Source organism: Cyprinodon variegatus, unplaced genomic scaffold (genome assembly GCF_000732505.1).
Source record: "Cyprinodon variegatus isolate N-32 unplaced genomic scaffold, C_variegatus-1.0 Scaffold1340, whole genome shotgun sequence".
NCBI lineage: Eukaryota > Metazoa > Chordata > Actinopteri > Cyprinodontiformes > Cyprinodontidae > Cyprinodon > Cyprinodon variegatus.
Window position 1 is genome coordinate 81,030 of NW_015151793.1, and position 18,497 is coordinate 99,526.

Below are 18,497 nucleotides of genomic sequence, written 5' to 3' on the forward strand. Positions count from 1 at the left end.
GGTAACTCTGGTATAGTTTTATACTTACAAGGAATTACCTTATATTTTCTATAGATCTATCGTAGTTTGGAGACTTAACCTGCTCTGTGGTGCGGACTGTTTGCTCTGAAGTTTGTTTCTGTTGGAAATGTGTAGATTAGATACTGACATATTTATTTCATGCATTCAAATATGTAATAGTTGTTTGTTAGAAACCAAATCGCCTCATGTGCCCCATATTTACAACCACTTTGATCATACAATATATTTGTAAATACTAGCCAACAATTCCATGGTTAGTATTACTTTAGCGTTTGGATACTTTACCAAATATTTTCTGTTATCATGGTGGTATACAGAGGTTCTCCAGCTCCCAAGATTAAGCCTTATTTTAATTACTTTGAGGCTGGATTTAGGCTTTAGTTCAGTGCTGAATTCACATCTGAAGTACAGCTCAAGCCAAGTGATGGTCACCATAGTTTGTTTTTTAATGTATCACCCATGCTAAAATCAGCAGTGGGTGGACAGCAGCTACGCAGGACAATGGAATGGCACAGCAGAGTGTATGGAGTAACAACCAAGAGAAAACGGGCCTGAAAACAGAAGAGTGGAAAGCAAACATTTGCCTTGGCCCAGCTAAGAGCTAGGAGGCAACTGATTTCTACTATCTTTCTGACCAAAGTCCACTCACTTACTGGCAAAGTGGATTTGTTATGTCTGAGGCTGAGTCTTTTTACAGAGATAAAGAACCATACTGTTCTTTGCCTGAACAGAACCCTGGTTTAACTATAATATGCCAGACTCAGCCATCCAGATTAATGGGCTTCAGTTATTTTGAGTGGACCATGACCACAGGTTAGGAAAAACATGCAGGGGTGCCGCCAGAATTTGGGGCCCCATGAAACTAAACTAAACAGAACTAAACATGGAAAAGCAGCATTTAGTTCCTATGCTCCACTTATCTGGAACAAACTTCCAGAAAAAAGTGCAGAAAGCCTGAGTTCCTTTAAATCAAGACTAAAAACACATTTGTTTAGGATTGCCTTCGACTGTTCTAGTTAAACAGTGCAACTAAAACATATTTTCTTTAGTACAACTGTTTTTAATATTCTTTTTTGTTTCTGCATTTTTTATTTTATTTATTTATTTATTTATTTTTTTTCCTACTTGCTTTGATTCTGTTTTATCTTCCTGTATTTTAATCATGTAAAGCACTTTGCATTGTCTTTGTACTGAATTGTGCTATACAAATAAATTTGCCTTGCCTTTGCCTTGCCATGAAAGACAATGATATTAACTTGTCTTAAATTAATTAAAGTGAAATTTAACTTGATTAAATGATAAATTAATTCAACCCTATTAATTGATAAACTGCTGTTACTTTTTTGATAATTACAAATTTCAGATTAACGTTTTTGAACTGTATGCAAAGTTTAGGGAACAAGTAGTAAACACAAAAAAGCCAGAAAAATGTTTATTTTATAGTGTATTTTAATGATTTATGATGGCAGGTTGTAAAATAAGTTGCTATGTTATGCTTGACAGTCCAAACATTTTCAGAATCAAATAAAATATACTTACTATAAGTAACTTTACAAAAGGGACAGATGATGAAAAGCAACTGGAAGAATAAGTTAGATTTTGTCAAAGAGTAACACAGCAATCAAATTTTCCCGTTACGGGTCGAATCTTAAACATTCTATGTAACAAAGACATTCCTAATAATATTTAAGATTTCATTCCTAAGGCGGAAAACATAATTGCTCTGAAGTTCAAATTGTCCCTCAATAGATGAAATGCTTTGAAACACATTTTGTTATTGTATATTTTTTGGTAACTTGATAGCCCAAAGTGCAATTAATTAAGAGATCCACTTAACATTTGTGGTGCATGCTAAGTTCTTCCTATACCACATCTTGGCATCTCTGACCAAATCTCCATCCTGTTGTTGCCAGCATATCAACTTCTGATAAGATGAATTCGGCCAGCGAAGAAAACACACACTGTGTGGCCCAGGATTGTAGCTGCTGTGCTACAGGACTGTTTTCAGCAGCAAACAGATTGGCAGGTGTTCTTTATATGTGAGGCTTCTGTATATATGAGGGAGAGTTGGACCTTGAGGAACACACCTCCTCTTTTCCCAGCTTTGTCTTCAAGGGTGTTGATGGTGTGCTAGTCTACTGAAAGCTAAACTGATTTAGTTTTCAGGAAAGTTGAGGCATCAGTATGCCAAAAGGCTAGGAAAAGACTGACTGCAGGCATTGTGAGGGGAACAGCCACACAGAAAATTCAGGGTCGCTTCACCACCAGTCCCCTGCAGCGCATGTGAAAGGGCATCAAATGCATCATGGGCTACAACATCAAAGAGGCAAAATGCTCAGGGGACCCCTCACTGCACTGCACCATATTTATATAACTACCTGGTAACACGCCCATCTGTGTGACCACAGCCTATGTTAGGAAGACCCTCCATGGAATGAATCCCCAGAAAGCTGCAGGCCCTGACCACCTTCCAGGGCAGGTACTAAGGGACTGTGCCCACTAGCTCTTTGAGGGGCTTTGGCGGACATCTTTAACACCTTACTGTCATTGGCATCTGTCCTAACCTGCTTAAAGTCTGCCACTATCGTCCCTGTCTCCAAGTTGAAGTGACAGGCCTAAATGACCACCCCCCTATAACCTTAACATCTGTAGTCATCATGTGCTTTTAGAGCATAGTCATTACCCACATCATGGACTCCACTATGGACCAACATCAGTAAGCCAACAAGAGGAACTGATGTCATCTCATCGGTGGGCCACACAGTACTCACCCTCCAGGAGAGCAGAAACTCCTACACCAGTCTGCTCTACCTGGATTTCCCATCAATCTTTTGCACCATCATCCCACAGACCTTAATGCAGAAGCTCTCCTTTCATTGACTGTCCCACCCTGGGGAACTGGGTCCTGGACTTCCTGACCAACCGATCTCAGACTGTCGGGATCCACAATTCCATCTCCACCCCCGTAAGCCCTTAGCACTAACTTACCCCAGGTCATGTGCTGAGCCCTCTCCCATTTACTCTGCTGACATATGGCTGCACGGCAAGACAACCTAGGTGTGAGAAACGGAAGTTTGCATATAACACAGCAGTAGTGAGACACATCACAAACAATGATGAGTCCAAATACAGAGATGAAGTTGAAAACCTGCTGCAGTGGTACAGAGACAATAGCCTCTGCCTCAATGTAATGAAGACTAAGAAGACTGTGTTTGAATTCCTTTTCATCCCCTGTACCTTGGAGAAGCAGCTGCGGAGATGGTCTCCAGCTAAAGGTACCTGGGTGTGCATTTATCCAGTGACCTCACCTGGAGCGCCAACACCTCCTGTCTGGTCAGGAAAGCTCATTGCCATCTCTACTTACCCAGAAGCTGCGGGGACCTGCAGTTCAGTGCAGAGAAATTCTATGATTGTATGTTGGAGAGTGTTCTCTGCACCTACATCACTGTGTGGTGTGGCTGCACTGTTACTGAGAGGGTGGCTCTGCAGATTGTGGTTAAGGCTGCGTAGAGGACTGTAAGGAGCAGCCTTCCCTCCACCTCAAACCTCTACACATCAAGGTGCAGGGGAAGGCACTCTGCATCATGAAAGACTCCACCCATCCTGCACACAGATTGTTTCAAGAGGTTGAGTAGCATCCAGAGCAAGATCAACAGGCTCAGAGATGAGATTTCATTTTTTTTCCAAACCAGGTAAAGGACTTGTTTATTTATACTTATAAAGCATACTTTTATATTTCATATGTACCTTGATGTAGAAAGTACTACCGCATTGTCAAGAAATACATAAAGCATGATACATGATATTTACACACATTGATTTCCCAAAAGTATAGTTTGGGAAATCAATATGTGTAAATATCAATGTTGCTTCTTTAAATAATTCATGAATTCCCCTGAATTTATAGGACTTTTAATTTTAAAGTGAGAATCAAAGTTAGGAAACTGACAGTCTGCCGATATCACGTGATACCATGATTTAATCATTTTCTTTTGGTCACTTCCATGCTCTGCCACACTCATTAATATATTCTCCACTGAACAGAGTTCTTCACAGATGGCACAGTTCACAGAAACTCCCTGTTCATTACTGCATGTTCTCATCTTTGTTTTATGGGCCAGTAAAGCATCTGGTCAGCACAGAAACTAGTTATGTCTTGTAGTTCATAATAGGAATTCAGTCATTGAGAAAAAAAATTGTAATCTGTGTCCTAATCTATCCATATGCCACTATTCTTTTAAATGACACTTCTTGTCTTTGACAGTTTCACCCATGAGGTTGAGAGTCTGATGACCTCAAACCTCCAACATACAAATAGACACCGAAATGTATACTCTTATTAGAACGTTAGAACAGAGGTGAACTTCAGGACAAAGACTTCATCCTTGTCTGATATTTTTAGATTATTGCTACAGTTATTTTGATATAATTACAATTTCATACTCATAACATAGAAAGAAAACAATATAGCATACCTTATTTGTGAAACATAATTATTCCTGATTAATACTTAGGGAGACTTTAAGCCTTAATCCTGCAGAGAAGTTCTGGACTGCTGAAAACAGAATGAAACCATGTGATTTATGGACTCAATAAACAGAATTTCAGAAAGAAATAGAGATATTTTATGTGTGCTTTTGTTTCTGTATATAGTATATATTTCCATTGCCACTGTCGCCCCAGTGGCGTTGGATGTAGGAGTTTGCCCTGAAATCGAAGGATTGACGGTTCAAGCCCCGGCTCCGACTTTCAGTGTCATTGTGTCCTTGGGCAAGACACTTCACCTGCATGGTCTACTGATGGTGGTCAGAGGGCCTGGTGGCGCCAGTGTACGGCAGCCCCGTTTCTGTCAGTGAGCCCCAGGGCAGCTGTGGCTACAATGTAGCTTGCCACCGTGAGTGTGTGTAAATGGGTGAATTAATGTAGTGTAAAGTGCTTTGGTCAAGTCTCCTGACTTGAATAAAGGCGCTATTTAAGTACATGCCATTTACCATTATGCTTGAAGTCCTTTCTGGTTGTATTTGAATTCTTATGTATTTCTTGTTTACTCTCTGTTGCCCCCTTGTGTAAGTCTCCTTTCCCCTAAGCTCCCTTCTATATCCTTCTGTCCACACCTGCTCCCAATCAGTTGATTACTCTATTCTTTGTACTGTTTGGCATTTATACTCCTCCTCTGCAGTTAAAGTTGGCTGAATTCTCTTCATTCCTTCATTCCCTCCTTAACCCATGTGTTCTCTTTTGTTCTGGTTCCTGTGTTCCTTAATCAGTTATTTCTGGATTTATATTTCTGTTGCCACCACTCCTTACTAAATCTGTTAAAAACCCCCTCATCTTTAACCTCAGCATCTGGATCATCTACAAACCTCGGTGTAACCTGACAGCAAACAATAAATAGTATTGGAGGAATTATATCTATATTTAAATTTATTGAAATTTAATTGATAGTTCTGATATAACAGTCCAAGAAAATAATAAAAACAGGCTTTAAGTTGGATGAAGAGTAAATGTGTTGCCCTGTGGTTCAGATGAATTATTTCAGATCTATAGTGCATGGCTGAACTATCCATACAATTGGTAGTTGCTGTATTCTATTAATATGTATGTAAATCAAAGAGGACCTCTGAGAATTGTGCTTTGGTCAGTTTTAGCTAGAATCTAAAACTGAATTATTCGGAAACCGACACAGAGTTTTCAAACCGAAACAGAACAAGTCAACTATGAAACTAGATGATGGAAGTTTCATGTTCAAACATGCTTTGCTTCTACAGAACGGGCCCGCTCATCATCACAGTATCTGCCATGAATTCATCAGTTCATAAGGGATGTTCTAAGAAATGACATGAAACTAGATCAATACAAAAATCACCATCACAGTTTGGCTGAGAATAAAAAAAAGATATATATTTCCTCAGACCAATGTCAGTGACGTTGAAATGCCAGGAAGAACCATCTTGATAAATTTATTCCAACCAAAGGTGGTAATACTGGCTATCTGGACTATGGTGCTCGAGTGTACTTATTCTAAGACATCAAGTTTTTGTTTATAAGTTTAACAAAATGTTTAAGGCTAGTTTTTGGTGTTTACATGTAAATATATATCTTTACTTTCCAAAGATAACAAAATATAGAGATCAATGTTTGAGCATTTCTTTTAAAGAACAAAATATTTATTGGAATTCTGATACTGGATCTTGGTTTTGCTGGATGTTTCATCATGCTAAAAGGGTGTTTTTTCTACCCACTATTGCTGCATGAATTTGTGTGGAAGGTCAGTGACGTTATCAAAGCTGATGTTCACTTTTGCTACATGCTCATACAGAAGGTGTGTATATTGACAAAAGCAAACACTCATGCCAGTTTAAAAGTAGTTACAGAGTATTTCGCCATTGTAAACTAGCTTTAAAAATGCAAAATGCAATAGGGTTAGTTATACAATAAAAATGAATGTAATGATGCTGGTCTTTTAATTGTTTTCCTTTCAACCCTTTCAGAAAATAATGGTTTACATTTTTTTTTGCAATTCAAACATAAAAAATATCCTTTATGGAAAGACCTGCAAACATGAATGTTCAGACCTTTGATTAAAAGATGTCTACCTTTTGCTGCTTGCCGTAACAAAGTTGTGAGCCCTCTGACGAGGAAGTTTGCCCTTGGATTTTGAAGAGGAGCTGGAAGGAAAATCCTCCCAACAACGCCCAGGGCTATAAAAGTAAAAGCCAAACTGTCACAGGTTCGTTATAAAGTAGCTGCTCATCAGTAATGTCAGTCTGAGACCTAATCAGTATGCTGCGAATTGGCTCATAAAGATTCACACATAAAACCACCGCACTAGAACATCTGCTTGGGACTTTATCATAGCACTTAATTTGACATGTTTGGTTTTTTCACAAAATTATTTTCCAATTTAGTCATAATGTTTATAATTGGATCCTGCACCTCATTGTTGGCCACTACAGGCAACAGCTGTGAACAGAAGTTGGAGTTTTTCTCTTTTTTTCAAAAGATATCACTTATTTGCAAATGTTTTGAGACTGTCTTGTCAAGTAAAGTTTAATGATGAGGATAATACTATTAGTGAGATACTCAAATCTGTGGGTGGAGCCCTCTGGAATGACACCCAAGGTTATCCCCTCATTCTGCCAGCCCCTCAACCAACTGATATGCAAAGTAAACTGGGATTTCTGGTATTCTGGGATGTGACTTATGGAGTGCGGTCTTGCAGAAGGAACATAACCTGGTCTCTCTATTCCTGCAGCAGCATGATGTAGGGGAAACCTCATTAACATGAGAGTACTGCACATACGTTAAAGCATAAAGTAACAGAATTGGACTGTTGTGGACTGGAAGAAATGTATTTTCACTGATGTGGCCCCCTTCAGACTGATCCTGAGACTATTCATGCTTGCTTTTGTTATTCCTATGAATAAAGAATGGGATCAAAAATCTTTCAAGATGAACTTTTCGTTACGTAAAATGGATCAAGACAAAAGTAGTAACTTAGCTGGGTTAGGTATCAAATCATTGAAACTTTGCATCAAACCAGTTTCGCACTTTGCAATAAAAAAGTTGCAGCTAAGTGCTGCACATTAAGAATGTAATGGGGATTGTTAAAAAATAAAATAAATTGTATGAAAATATTACGAAAAAAAACAAATGAAATTGAAAAATAGAAACAGTTGAGACATCCATCTTTATTTAATTCAAAATTAAAGAGGGAGGGTGGATTTTCATAGGCCCCTTCAAAGGTTTATGGGTATGATCGGCTCTTAAGAATTGGTTCATTGTTCCAGTATGAAAAATCAAGGGGACAATGTGTGACACCGCAAAGCCCTTTTAAGAAAAACTTATCAACAGCAATAAGGTTTGGGGCAGAAGCCGATGAGCAGCATGACAGACTGACCTGCAGAAGTATTGGAAAAAAAATGGGTCAGTGCCTTCAACATTGATGTTTTGTTTTAGCTTGATGTATTTCTCAATAAAATCCTCCTTTTTAAAATATGTAAAAAAATATATATATATTTTGCTTCAGTCTACCATAGAAGATTCTGTCAAAAAGATTTAACAACACTAAAGCAGTAATGTCTGTTTGCTTCTGTTTCTGCATCTGTTTAAGATGCATTAATCCTTAATGATGCTTTTGGTAATCCACCAAGCCTTTCATACATAAAAAAGCCCAACATGACCAACTTTGTGGGGAAATCCTTTCAGACTCCCTCTGATCTTCAGCCCTTCCCTCTGTGGAAATGGGACTCTCATTTCAAAACCACTAATCTAATGCATTATAGAATAATGTTTCATAGAAGACAGAATCAGTGTTTCTGCTGTTTAGGGAATACAGATGGGAAATAAGGATTCTCAAGAATAACTTCTTAATTCTCCATACAGTTTGGAAGCATCTGCTGTTTAAATAAAATACTTGAGCACAAAATGCATTTGACAGAATAACTAACTGGCTGCTGCTTCTGTGTTTAATACCATAATGTACAGATATATAATGAAGAAAGGCGACAGTTCAGTCTGGTGAAGAATCAACCTCGAAGGATTGTGGAAAAGGTGGCTTTGGATATAGAAAAACTGCTGGCAAAGAAGCGCAAAGCACTCGATGTGAGCATATAAAGTCTTTATTATGGAAAAATGTTTATAAAATTTGTTTTATTTGTGGGGGACATGAACTGACAGGAAGATATGGTGGCCCAGAGGGGTCAACTTAATCTAAAAGCCACACCACAGCAATACAAGTCTAAATAATCTGAAGTTAAACAAAGTGAAGTTGTTCTGAAGCCAGTTAGTTTCAATAAATAGTGGTTTTAGGAAGAATGATGGAGATGGAGGAATATTGCAGAGGAATCTTTGGTTATGGTGCTAATTCTGTGAGTCTGTGAAGTGGGTTCTAGTATGGCAGTTTTCAGTGTCTTGCAACCAAAGATAACTAGTGATGATTATTTGACAGTGTCAATCTTGAAGTGGGACAGCTCCTATACAATGTCCACTGATCAACCAAAAGGAATGCAGCTGTTGAATGCAAGATCTGTTTCCATGTTTTTTTTTAATGAACCATAGAAGAGAAACATGTAAACATCATCAGCAGGAACATCACATATACTGTAAGATGAGAAATCATAGCAGTAAAATGGAAAAATCTAATAAATAAGTAGGCTAATAAATACAAAGTTACCAGATTTGCTGTGCCAAACTTAAAACATGAAAGAAACGTATCTATTACATGTATCTACATCACAAACACTGACACTGATATATTTATGTTGTGGCTTTTGGATTTTGCTGACCCCTGTCAGCCACCATTGGAAGAGGATATGTAATTTTGTTCGCAAGAAGCAAAATAAAAATAAAAAAAACTGGTTCCCCTTTTTGAAATCAGTTTGGGAGTAAATGCATTTACTTCGTTATTTGGCTGTAGAAATTTATTTATTAATTAGTAGGTAGAAAACAGCATTAAGACCAAGTCTGGTAAATACTACTGAGGTTTTATTTGAGCTACTGTAATAAGTCAGCCATACTAATGTGTTCTGATGTTTTGCTGTCTGAATCATATAGCGTTTAGCGAGTGAAGCAGAACGACTCCAACGGGAACATATATGGCAAGATGGACTCAAGGTAAGTTTGTTTTTCATTTATAGCCCCTGAATAGTAACCTCCTTTGTTTGATATAACATTTGATTTTAAAGAAATTTTCTAATGATATATGGCAAAGCCACTGGTTTTCCACTCAATCCATTTTTTCCCAAAAAATCTAGTTTTGAGAAACCAATAGGAACTGAAATAAAACAAATCTGTGGCTGAAATGAACTTCGTCCCTTCACTCAGCCTTATAAATAGGGTAAGGACATTCATCATTAAGGGGAGTTTCAGAGTTGAGCTGTTGTTTTGATATTGACTAGAGATGCTTGAGATAAGAGACCAGTGGAAGGACTAAATATCTGGCCTACTGTATGAATCCCTTGGGAATGTTCAGAATAAGAACAAGAATGGGGAATTGGATGGATGATTTAAACTGTAAATGTATAAGCATTATTATCATGTACTGCAATGGAATGTAGTAAATTATTGCTATTTATCTAAATTTTAGGCTTTCATTCTGTTCATAGATTTTGGGGCGCATTATATGCAATGCAGAAAGGTTTCAGAAGATAGATACATCAGTCATAGGGCAGAGGAAACAAAAAAAAAAAAAAAATCATCGTTAACAAGAACAAAAAATATTTTTTTTTCACAGTATCCATACAGATTATTTACAATGCTGTATAATAATGTCCTCATTTTAAGAAATTGATGGCGTAACATGCACCAACAATATTGCATATCATGTTTTCCTAATATCTCCAGGCCTAACTTGTCATTGTCTTTTTAATTTGGGCCAGTGTGAGATTCTAATGGTAAAGCCTGGAGTAAAACTAACCTGCTTTAATTTGAACTTTAAAAAAGCAAACAAATAATGCATTACTTTTTCTTAGAACAGTATAAATTACTTTACTTATTTCTTTATTACTTTCTCGCCGGAGCGAACCGGTGGTTGTCCTTTTTGATAGTATACTGATAGCTAGCGTGACATAGCAACATTATTATTAGCATCACTAATAAGATTTTATATAAATTTTTATCTCTGAGATAAAGCTTTGTCACGTGCAACTGCGGTTCAAATGAGGTGTCTCCAGAAACTTATATAGCAGAGATAGGTGTTACTGGTGTAGATCAATACAATGCTGAAAAAAAGCAAAACGCAGGTTAAGTATAGTGAAGTTTTTCCATGAAAATAACTGTAATCTGTTAATATCCATTTTTTTCCTAGCCTTAGATTTCAAATGAATATACATTTTAAAATAATTGAATGTTTTTGCAAGCATGTAACAAGAATATTTGCAGATATTTGTAATAATTAGGCCTTTCTATTCTACTCTCCATAGTTTACTGTACATGGATGTTGCTTTAAATGTTGAAAGCTACATCACCTTTTTTGAAGCTTTGATGGCGTATGTTTGACAGCCGTGAACAAAGTTTGCTTACTTTAACTTCTTCTGATCAGAGAATGTAATAAAACAATTCTCTTTACCATTTTAAACAAATATAAAGAATTTGAAGCAGCCTCAATGATCTGTAATCGTTTTACTTGATATGTTTTTTTTTATTTTTTATGTACCTGTCATTTATTTTAATGTATCTATGTTTAATGTATCTTATTTAACTTTGCTGCCTCTTGGCCAGGACACCCTTGAAAAAGAGGTTTTTAAGCTCAATAGGGTTTTTTTCTGGTTAAATAAAGGTTAAATAAAATAATATCATATTTGTATTTACACGGTTAAACCCATTATATACAGCCATGATGTTTCTCTCAAGTGCGATGATTAAATCTGCTTGTTACTCATGTTCTCCCGATGGCGTCTCAGAGGAAGGGTTGGCATCGTGTTGGAACTCTCTAATTTGGCAGAAGAGTTTTTTTTTAACCATCCTTCAGCCAGCTTACCAGGCAACTCATTAAAAGGATTTGCAAATATAGACATATTTGTTGTGGCTTTAAAATGTGATTGACATCTGTAAATGGGCCATACATGCTGTTGAAAATATGCAGTTAAATTTAGCATTAGTAATACCCATTTGTGAATTATTTCAATAAAAAAAACTCCTACATTTTTGATAAGTTAGAAACAGAAGTCAATAGTGATATATATATATCGGCGATTCTAAGTTTTTAGTGTTTACAATGAAATTTGTAAAAAGGTAGTTAGAATTTTGTGAAATTATCAAAATAACATGCAATACGGCATTATGAATAATTATAATTTGGTTATCAATGTTTGGGTAAAAATCATTGCTGCATTAGCATAGTGCATTAACAATTGCACATCCATGAGTAAAAAGAGCTACTATCTGTTGAAAAAAAAATCCCCTTTTATTTTTGACTTTACACAAGGATGGCAGACTGAGAGAACTGTTGTGCTTGGATGATTTGGAATGCAGCCTCAGGTTTGGAGCAGGCAGACACTTTGCTAATCAGAAAAGGTCAAAAATAGTTACACCACTGAGTGGAATTTGAAGCATGTCCTGCCTCTTCCGAAAGTCAGACTACAGTAACAGATAATGATGGTCCACACAGCTTCTCCACTGAGTCATAGGTTGACAGTTCTGAGCGAAAAAAAGAAAAAAAAGGAAAATAGTGCTGAGGAAAAGAGACAATTATTAGCTACACCTTTGCAGACAGAATAAAATAGGTTATTTTATTCTATCAGAATCTTGGAATATAAGCAGTTAGCATTCAGGACATTGTACGTTCAAAGCACAATTTTAACATTGAATAACTTTTTAATTCCCTTTGCTAACGTTTCCTGAACAGTAAAAATGGAAGAGACCGGGGAAAATGTGGAGGAGGTTTTGTGGCTGGACTGAGTGTCTCATGGTATCTGTGGAAAATCAGAAAATAAATCAGGTTTTGTAAGAAAAGTGCAGACTGAGCTCAAGTATATTCTACTGTGAGATAAATAATTTAGGAACAGAAGCTGGTGTTAGTTATTAGTTAGGCCACTAGTGAATAATTTACATGGAGAAGTGAGTCCGGTACTCATGCACATAGGAATCTCTCGCTTGTATGTTACATAATCTAACTATGTAACTACATCTAACTACATGTTACTATAGGGAAATGTAGTATCTCAAAGATCATAAATGATTTTGTATATTATGATCTGATATTGCATATAGTAGCATATAGTTACTATGCTAAGTAGTAAAAGTATTATAATATAGTTACTGTCTAACTATATTATAATTCTGAGGAATGTTTGGTTTTCCCTTCACTGTCTTTAATGCACCTCGGCCCATCTGAAATCACACAGTATCAGAAATGACAGAGAAAATAAGAGATTTGTGTTCAACTCTGGAATTTGTGTTTCTGCAAATATTTTAGGAATGATTTTTTTCACAATTAGATTAATGTCTTGTCTGTTAAAATCCATTGGCTTTTAGAATTGTTGTAAATGATTCCTCTAACTTATTTTATAACATACATTTTTTATTTTTCCAGTCTTTCTGCCTTTCGCAGACATTTAAGATATTTATGTTTTTCCAAAATGCATAGAGATACAATGTAATATAATCATTTTATTTATAAAATAATATAAATGATAAATAATTATAACAAAAATATTTTACAGTATTAATTTTCCAAACTTTTTTGTAAATTCAAACACCCATTTGACATGTGCAAACATGTGACTGCTCACCCTCATTACGTTTTACAGTCTTCATCATATCTTTTCATTTGCTTTCCTGCAGGAGCTTGACATGGCCTACTATGACTCCAAAGCTGATTTGGAATATGTAAGTGCTGGACTAAACAAGCTGTCAAGCTAAACAGGTTTAAAAGGCATATATTATAATTTAAACAGCTTTTCTTTTTCAGTTTTGTTCAATCTTGTAGTTCATGGTTGGTTTATTTTTGCGTCCATTATTTATAAATTAATGTTAAAAAGTGCAAATGGGAAAATAAATGAAAAGTTAGCTGAGAATACAATGAAAGCTGGTGAAGCTGTCATGTCTGAAGGGCCAGAGCATAAAAGAAGAAAAGAAGTAGGGTGTTGTGAGCAGTAGGGTAGGGACCTAACAAACCAGCACCTAACCTGTGGAGTTTAATACAGCTAAGTGCAGTGATCACTTGTGATGGAAAATGTCTTTCATAATAGGAAAATTCTAGAACTATTCAGGCAGATCTCCCATCCTTCTGCTCCTATTGCAGCAGCATTACTGTGGTGCACAGTTGTAAGCACATTCCTCCTAACAACCTATGCCACCAGAATGGTCAACAATGTACTACAGAGTCTAACTGGCTTCAGTGATGTAGCTGTAAAACCATCTTTCTCAGGAACATCATATATCACTCAGAAAATTCTACCTTATTAAAATGTATTTTAACCTGTGGCAACAAAAGTGAATTAAAGGATAGTAATCATACTGCAGCTACAATAAAACAATCATATTTTTTTTTTATGGAGGAAAAACGTGATCACAGCTGCAACAGATTAGGGTGCTTACATCTAAAGTATGTGTTTTGAGTGGATGGTTAGTTTATAAACTTGAACTGGACACCAACTAATGTTACCTTCAAAAAAAGAACATAAAGAAGGCGATTTCTCACTTAATAAACTGCAAGCTTATTAAATAGAACTCAACAGCATATCTTTGGTCTGACGGTTGACTCCCTGCTCTAGCTATCTGCCAGAAGAACGACATTAAGTTTTCCCTCAGGTTTGAGTTGTTCCTTCCCTTAAATCAAAGATTGCTGTTGTTTCCATGGGTAACATGCATGTTTCCTGCATAGGTGATCTATGTAGCAAATGTTCTCACTCTTTTTTTCTTTGCTGCCAAAAAAGCAGTCATACTTCCATTCAACATATTTCTGTTAAGAAGTCATTATTTCAGTGACAGACAACTCATTAATTACTACGAGAGATTTCCTGACTTTGGTGTTAAAGATCAAATGTGCATAATTCATTTTTAGAAACAGTTTCTGCTCACCAGAAGCAGGATGTGCTGTCATGTGTATGCATTGTATAATTTCAAGATATTTTCATTTTTTGCTTCAAAAAATATATATATATTTATATGTTATAAAATATATATTTGAAGTTTTCTAAACACATGATAAAGTTTTGTGCTTGAATTTTAACACACTTGTTTTGACAGTATTCCATGGATGGAGAGGCAGAGGTGGAAAACCCCTCCCAACTCAAGCTTGAGTTTGTGTATGATCCAAACTTCAAAAATAATGTCAACTTCTCGCACACAGCAGTTCAGATTCCAACAGATATTTACAAAGGAGGTGAGTGCTGCTCAAATGATGTAATCTCAGAGACCTATTAATATCCTTGTTTGCCACATTTATGATGAAGATAATTCTAAACAGTAAAGCCAACTGTCATAAAACGGGACAGATGGACCCAGTATTCAAAGTGAGACAGCCAGTAGGAAAGTTCAAAACGTTAATTAAAACAAAACCATAAACAGACAGAAAAGAAGCGCTGAGCTGATGTGGATCTGCGGACCTTCAGCGACTGGGTTGAAGGGGCACCGCCCAATTGCTGACACTCTTTTTTAACAGTTTAGTCCATACTTGCAACAAAAGGCAAGATCATCTGATGCACTGCCAACGAGATGCGGCCCTGAGTGTTCCCAATGCTGCAGCCCCAGAGAGTATGCAGAAAGCCGATTCAGGTCAGGGGAGAACAGATCAGGCCGGAAAAGTTCAGGGATCCAAGAGTTCTTCACTTGATCAGAGGTTCTGACCCAAACAGGAACAGAGGGATCCAGGCTTCCAGGAATCCTCAGAACGTGAAGGCAGTTTAGAAATCAGATGGGTCCAGAAGTGTGCCCAGACAGACATGCACAGGCACGTCCCAAGGCAGGTTCAGAGTCCCGTACATCGAGATACCAGCTCAGACAAAAAAAGCACAGATACAGACAGGCAGAATCCAGCAGGCATCCAAAGGTGGTTCAGGCAAACAGATCAGATAGGGACAGACAGGGCCAGTGGATGAGAGGGAAAGGATTCAGGAGATCAGAATCACAAATGAAATGCTGAAACGCTCTCACCACTGCCTAGGCCGATGTATCGCTTTAAGTTTAAAGTGGATGTGGCTGACATACCGACTTGTTTGTTAAAGGTATAGTGGAGGATTTTCGCTGATTTTTGGAAAGACCCGACCTCTCCACTTTTAAAAAAAATCCACATGCACAACCCTGTATCTGCTCCCCTGGGAGGGACCATCTATTACATGCATGCGAGAGCGTGCACAAGCCCATTTCTCCTTGTGCACACTCTGTTTAAAAGTTGCTGTTTGCAACGCTCATGAACTTACTTTCCAAAAGAAGATTTGCAATTTTTCCACTATGGCAGACTCACCACAGGTAAGTGAAAATGGGGACAAGTATGTAGGACAGCCTTATGTACACATATCACCAGAATGATTGTCAATTAGGAGGACCTCTAATTTTCATGATCCACCCAAAAAAGAACATCCTCCACTACACCTTTAAGTCCCGGTCGGCACAGTTTACACAATAAGGTGAGTTTTTTTCTGTCCAAGGCTTCCTTTGTGAGTTCATAAAAACAACAAGCGCTCTGCAAAACTAACCTCAGAAATACCAACAGATGAGTCTGAATCGTGCAGAAAAGTACCAGCAGTAGAAAAGTTTGACTGTTGTTTACCGTAATAAGTGACGTAAAACCTATGAAATATGTTGTTATCAATTGACTACGAAAGGGGACTTAGTTTGTCGCTAATTGTTCTCAGAGTAAACGTCGCTCTTGTTCACGTTCATTACTTCAAAACTGATCCGTTCAGTTCACCGTTCACTAAAAATATTAAAATATCCAGTGAACGCAGTTCATTGAACGTGTTCATGCTCAACACAGGTTACCTTAACTAGAGTCGTAAAGAATAAATTTCAAGTTTCAAAAGTTAAAGTAGAACTTGAAATTATTTTAAAATAGGAATGGGGCTTTTTACATTTTATTTTGAAAATGTCTGCTTGTAACAGTTTGATATGCATACTCATAATTGTTTTTGTTGTTTAAAAATACTTATTCTTATTTAGAATCAATTACCAAAAAATATGGAATTATATTTTTTAGCTTTGATATAGTTATTGTTACACATCTATTGCTCATTGTATTAATTAATCTATTCATAATAAGAATAAAATACATAAAATATATATCGTTGGTTCATACAAGTCCAAGCATTACTGTGCATTTTAAATAGTGTATTTAAATGTAGGCGTATTATGTATAATTTAAAAAATGTATGATAAAAATCATTTTATTTCAGGATTTTTCAAATATTTTTTTTATGTTTTTACACATTTCAATTTTGTATGTTTTTATAGAACAGCAAAACCCTAAAATACACACATATGTTAGAAAAATGCATACAATTCACAAAATACTGGGGAATTTTTATTCATTGAGGATTTTTGCTTCGCCCTCAGCTCCAGACATCCTGAATGAGCTGAACTGGACTCAGGCCCTGGAGAGAGTCTTTATGGAGAACAGCAGGGAAGATCCGTCACTACTGTGGCAGGCGTTTGGGAGCGCAACGGGAGTCACTCGCTACTATCCAGGTAGCTGTTGATACTTTTAAATATAAATTAACTATTTTGAATTAAACAACCACAAAGCTCTATAAACCCCCTGTTATTTATTTCTTGCAGCTACTCCCTGGAAAGCACCTGATAAAATCGACTTGTATGATGTCCGGAGAAGACCATGGTACATCCTGCCATTTACAAAAAGTCAATGTTTTTTTTTTTTTATAGACTTACAGTATGTGTGGTCTTATATTTTTCTTCTTTCTCTCTTTGTCACAGGTACATCCAAGGTGCCTCATCTCCCAAAGACATGGTCATCCTTGTTGATGTGTAAGTATTCAGTCATTTTTAAGAAATTTTTCCAGGAAAATTTTGTCTTTTGGTCACCTCATGTTTCACAACGGGGAACATTTAAATTCTCGTTGAAAAATTGAAAATTTCTCAGGAAATGGAAAGCTGGGTTAAGGTTTTAAGATAGATGATCAAACAAAATTTCCGTTAGGAGAATACAGCATATACATTACTGTTGTTTCTGGTTGTAATTGCCATTGGAAAGCCTTTTTGTGTCTGAATAACAGAATGTAGCTGGTCTTAAGTTAACTGGAGGCTAACAGATAATGATGGTCCACACAGCTTCTCCACTGAGTCTTAAGTTAACTGGAGGTTAATTGGAGGCAATGCTTTATTTATTATTACTCCATCTGTTTTGTTTTATTAAACAAAACAGCCACACACCATGAAACCATTACCACCATACTTAGTTAGTTATTATAGTGTTAGGCTGTGGTTACTTGCTTTAAACTTCTTTTGCTTTGACTCCTCAAAAAAATTTTTTTTTTCACGTCATTTTAGTTGAAGAGGGAAAAGTTGCGTGTTGACATGAAGCTGTTTTCCAAAGAACAGTTGATAGGAGGAAGTTTAGATTGTTGCTGACAAGTTTCATTTTATCCTACAATGGCTGTACCAAGCTTAGGAATGGATAAATTATTACATTAAGCGTTTGAAATGGCTCCAATCTCAGCAATATGGAAAATGTCCAAACTATGGTAAAGTCCAAAAAGCACTTTGCCCTACATTCAGCTATTCACACTGACAGAGGCGAGGCTGCTGTACTATCACGCAACCAAGCTCTCTGACCACCAGCTGCACATAAGGGTGGGTGAAGCGTCATGGCCAAAGACTAAACAACTGAAACAGACAGAGTGGGGGCCTCACAGGGCAACCCACCAGTCACTAGCCTCTACCTCCTGAGCCACTGTCTCCCAATTATGAAGTGGAAGGTTAAGGTTAGTGACATTAGCTTGGGAAGTCAGATTTAATCCTGTAGAGTAAACTATGTCAAAACAAAACTGAGTCTTTGATGTAACTTTGCAAATACATGG

The 18,497-nt window shown here is 36.9% G+C and overlaps 1 protein-coding gene across 3 annotated transcripts in view; it reads left to right on the forward strand.

The window, feature by feature from the left end:
* LOC107102913 (voltage-dependent calcium channel subunit alpha-2/delta-2-like) overlaps positions 1-18,497 on the forward strand; it is a 52,332-nt gene that overhangs the window by 12,065 nt on the left and 21,770 nt on the right. For 2 of the 3 annotated variants that reach the window (XM_015402372.1, XM_015402373.1), the window contains exons 3-9: positions 8,509-8,625; positions 9,577-9,636; positions 13,306-13,350; positions 14,713-14,848; positions 17,017-17,148; positions 17,239-17,296; positions 17,395-17,445. In XM_015402372.1, coding sequence (XP_015257858.1) covers positions 8,509-8,625; positions 9,577-9,636; positions 13,306-13,350; positions 14,713-14,848; positions 17,017-17,148; positions 17,239-17,296; positions 17,395-17,445 — 599 coding nt within the window. The remainder of the gene's footprint in view (positions 1-8,508; positions 8,626-9,576; positions 9,637-13,305; positions 13,351-14,712; positions 14,849-17,016; positions 17,149-17,238; positions 17,297-17,394; positions 17,446-18,497) is intronic. The other variant, XM_015402374.1, reaches the window with a different exon arrangement.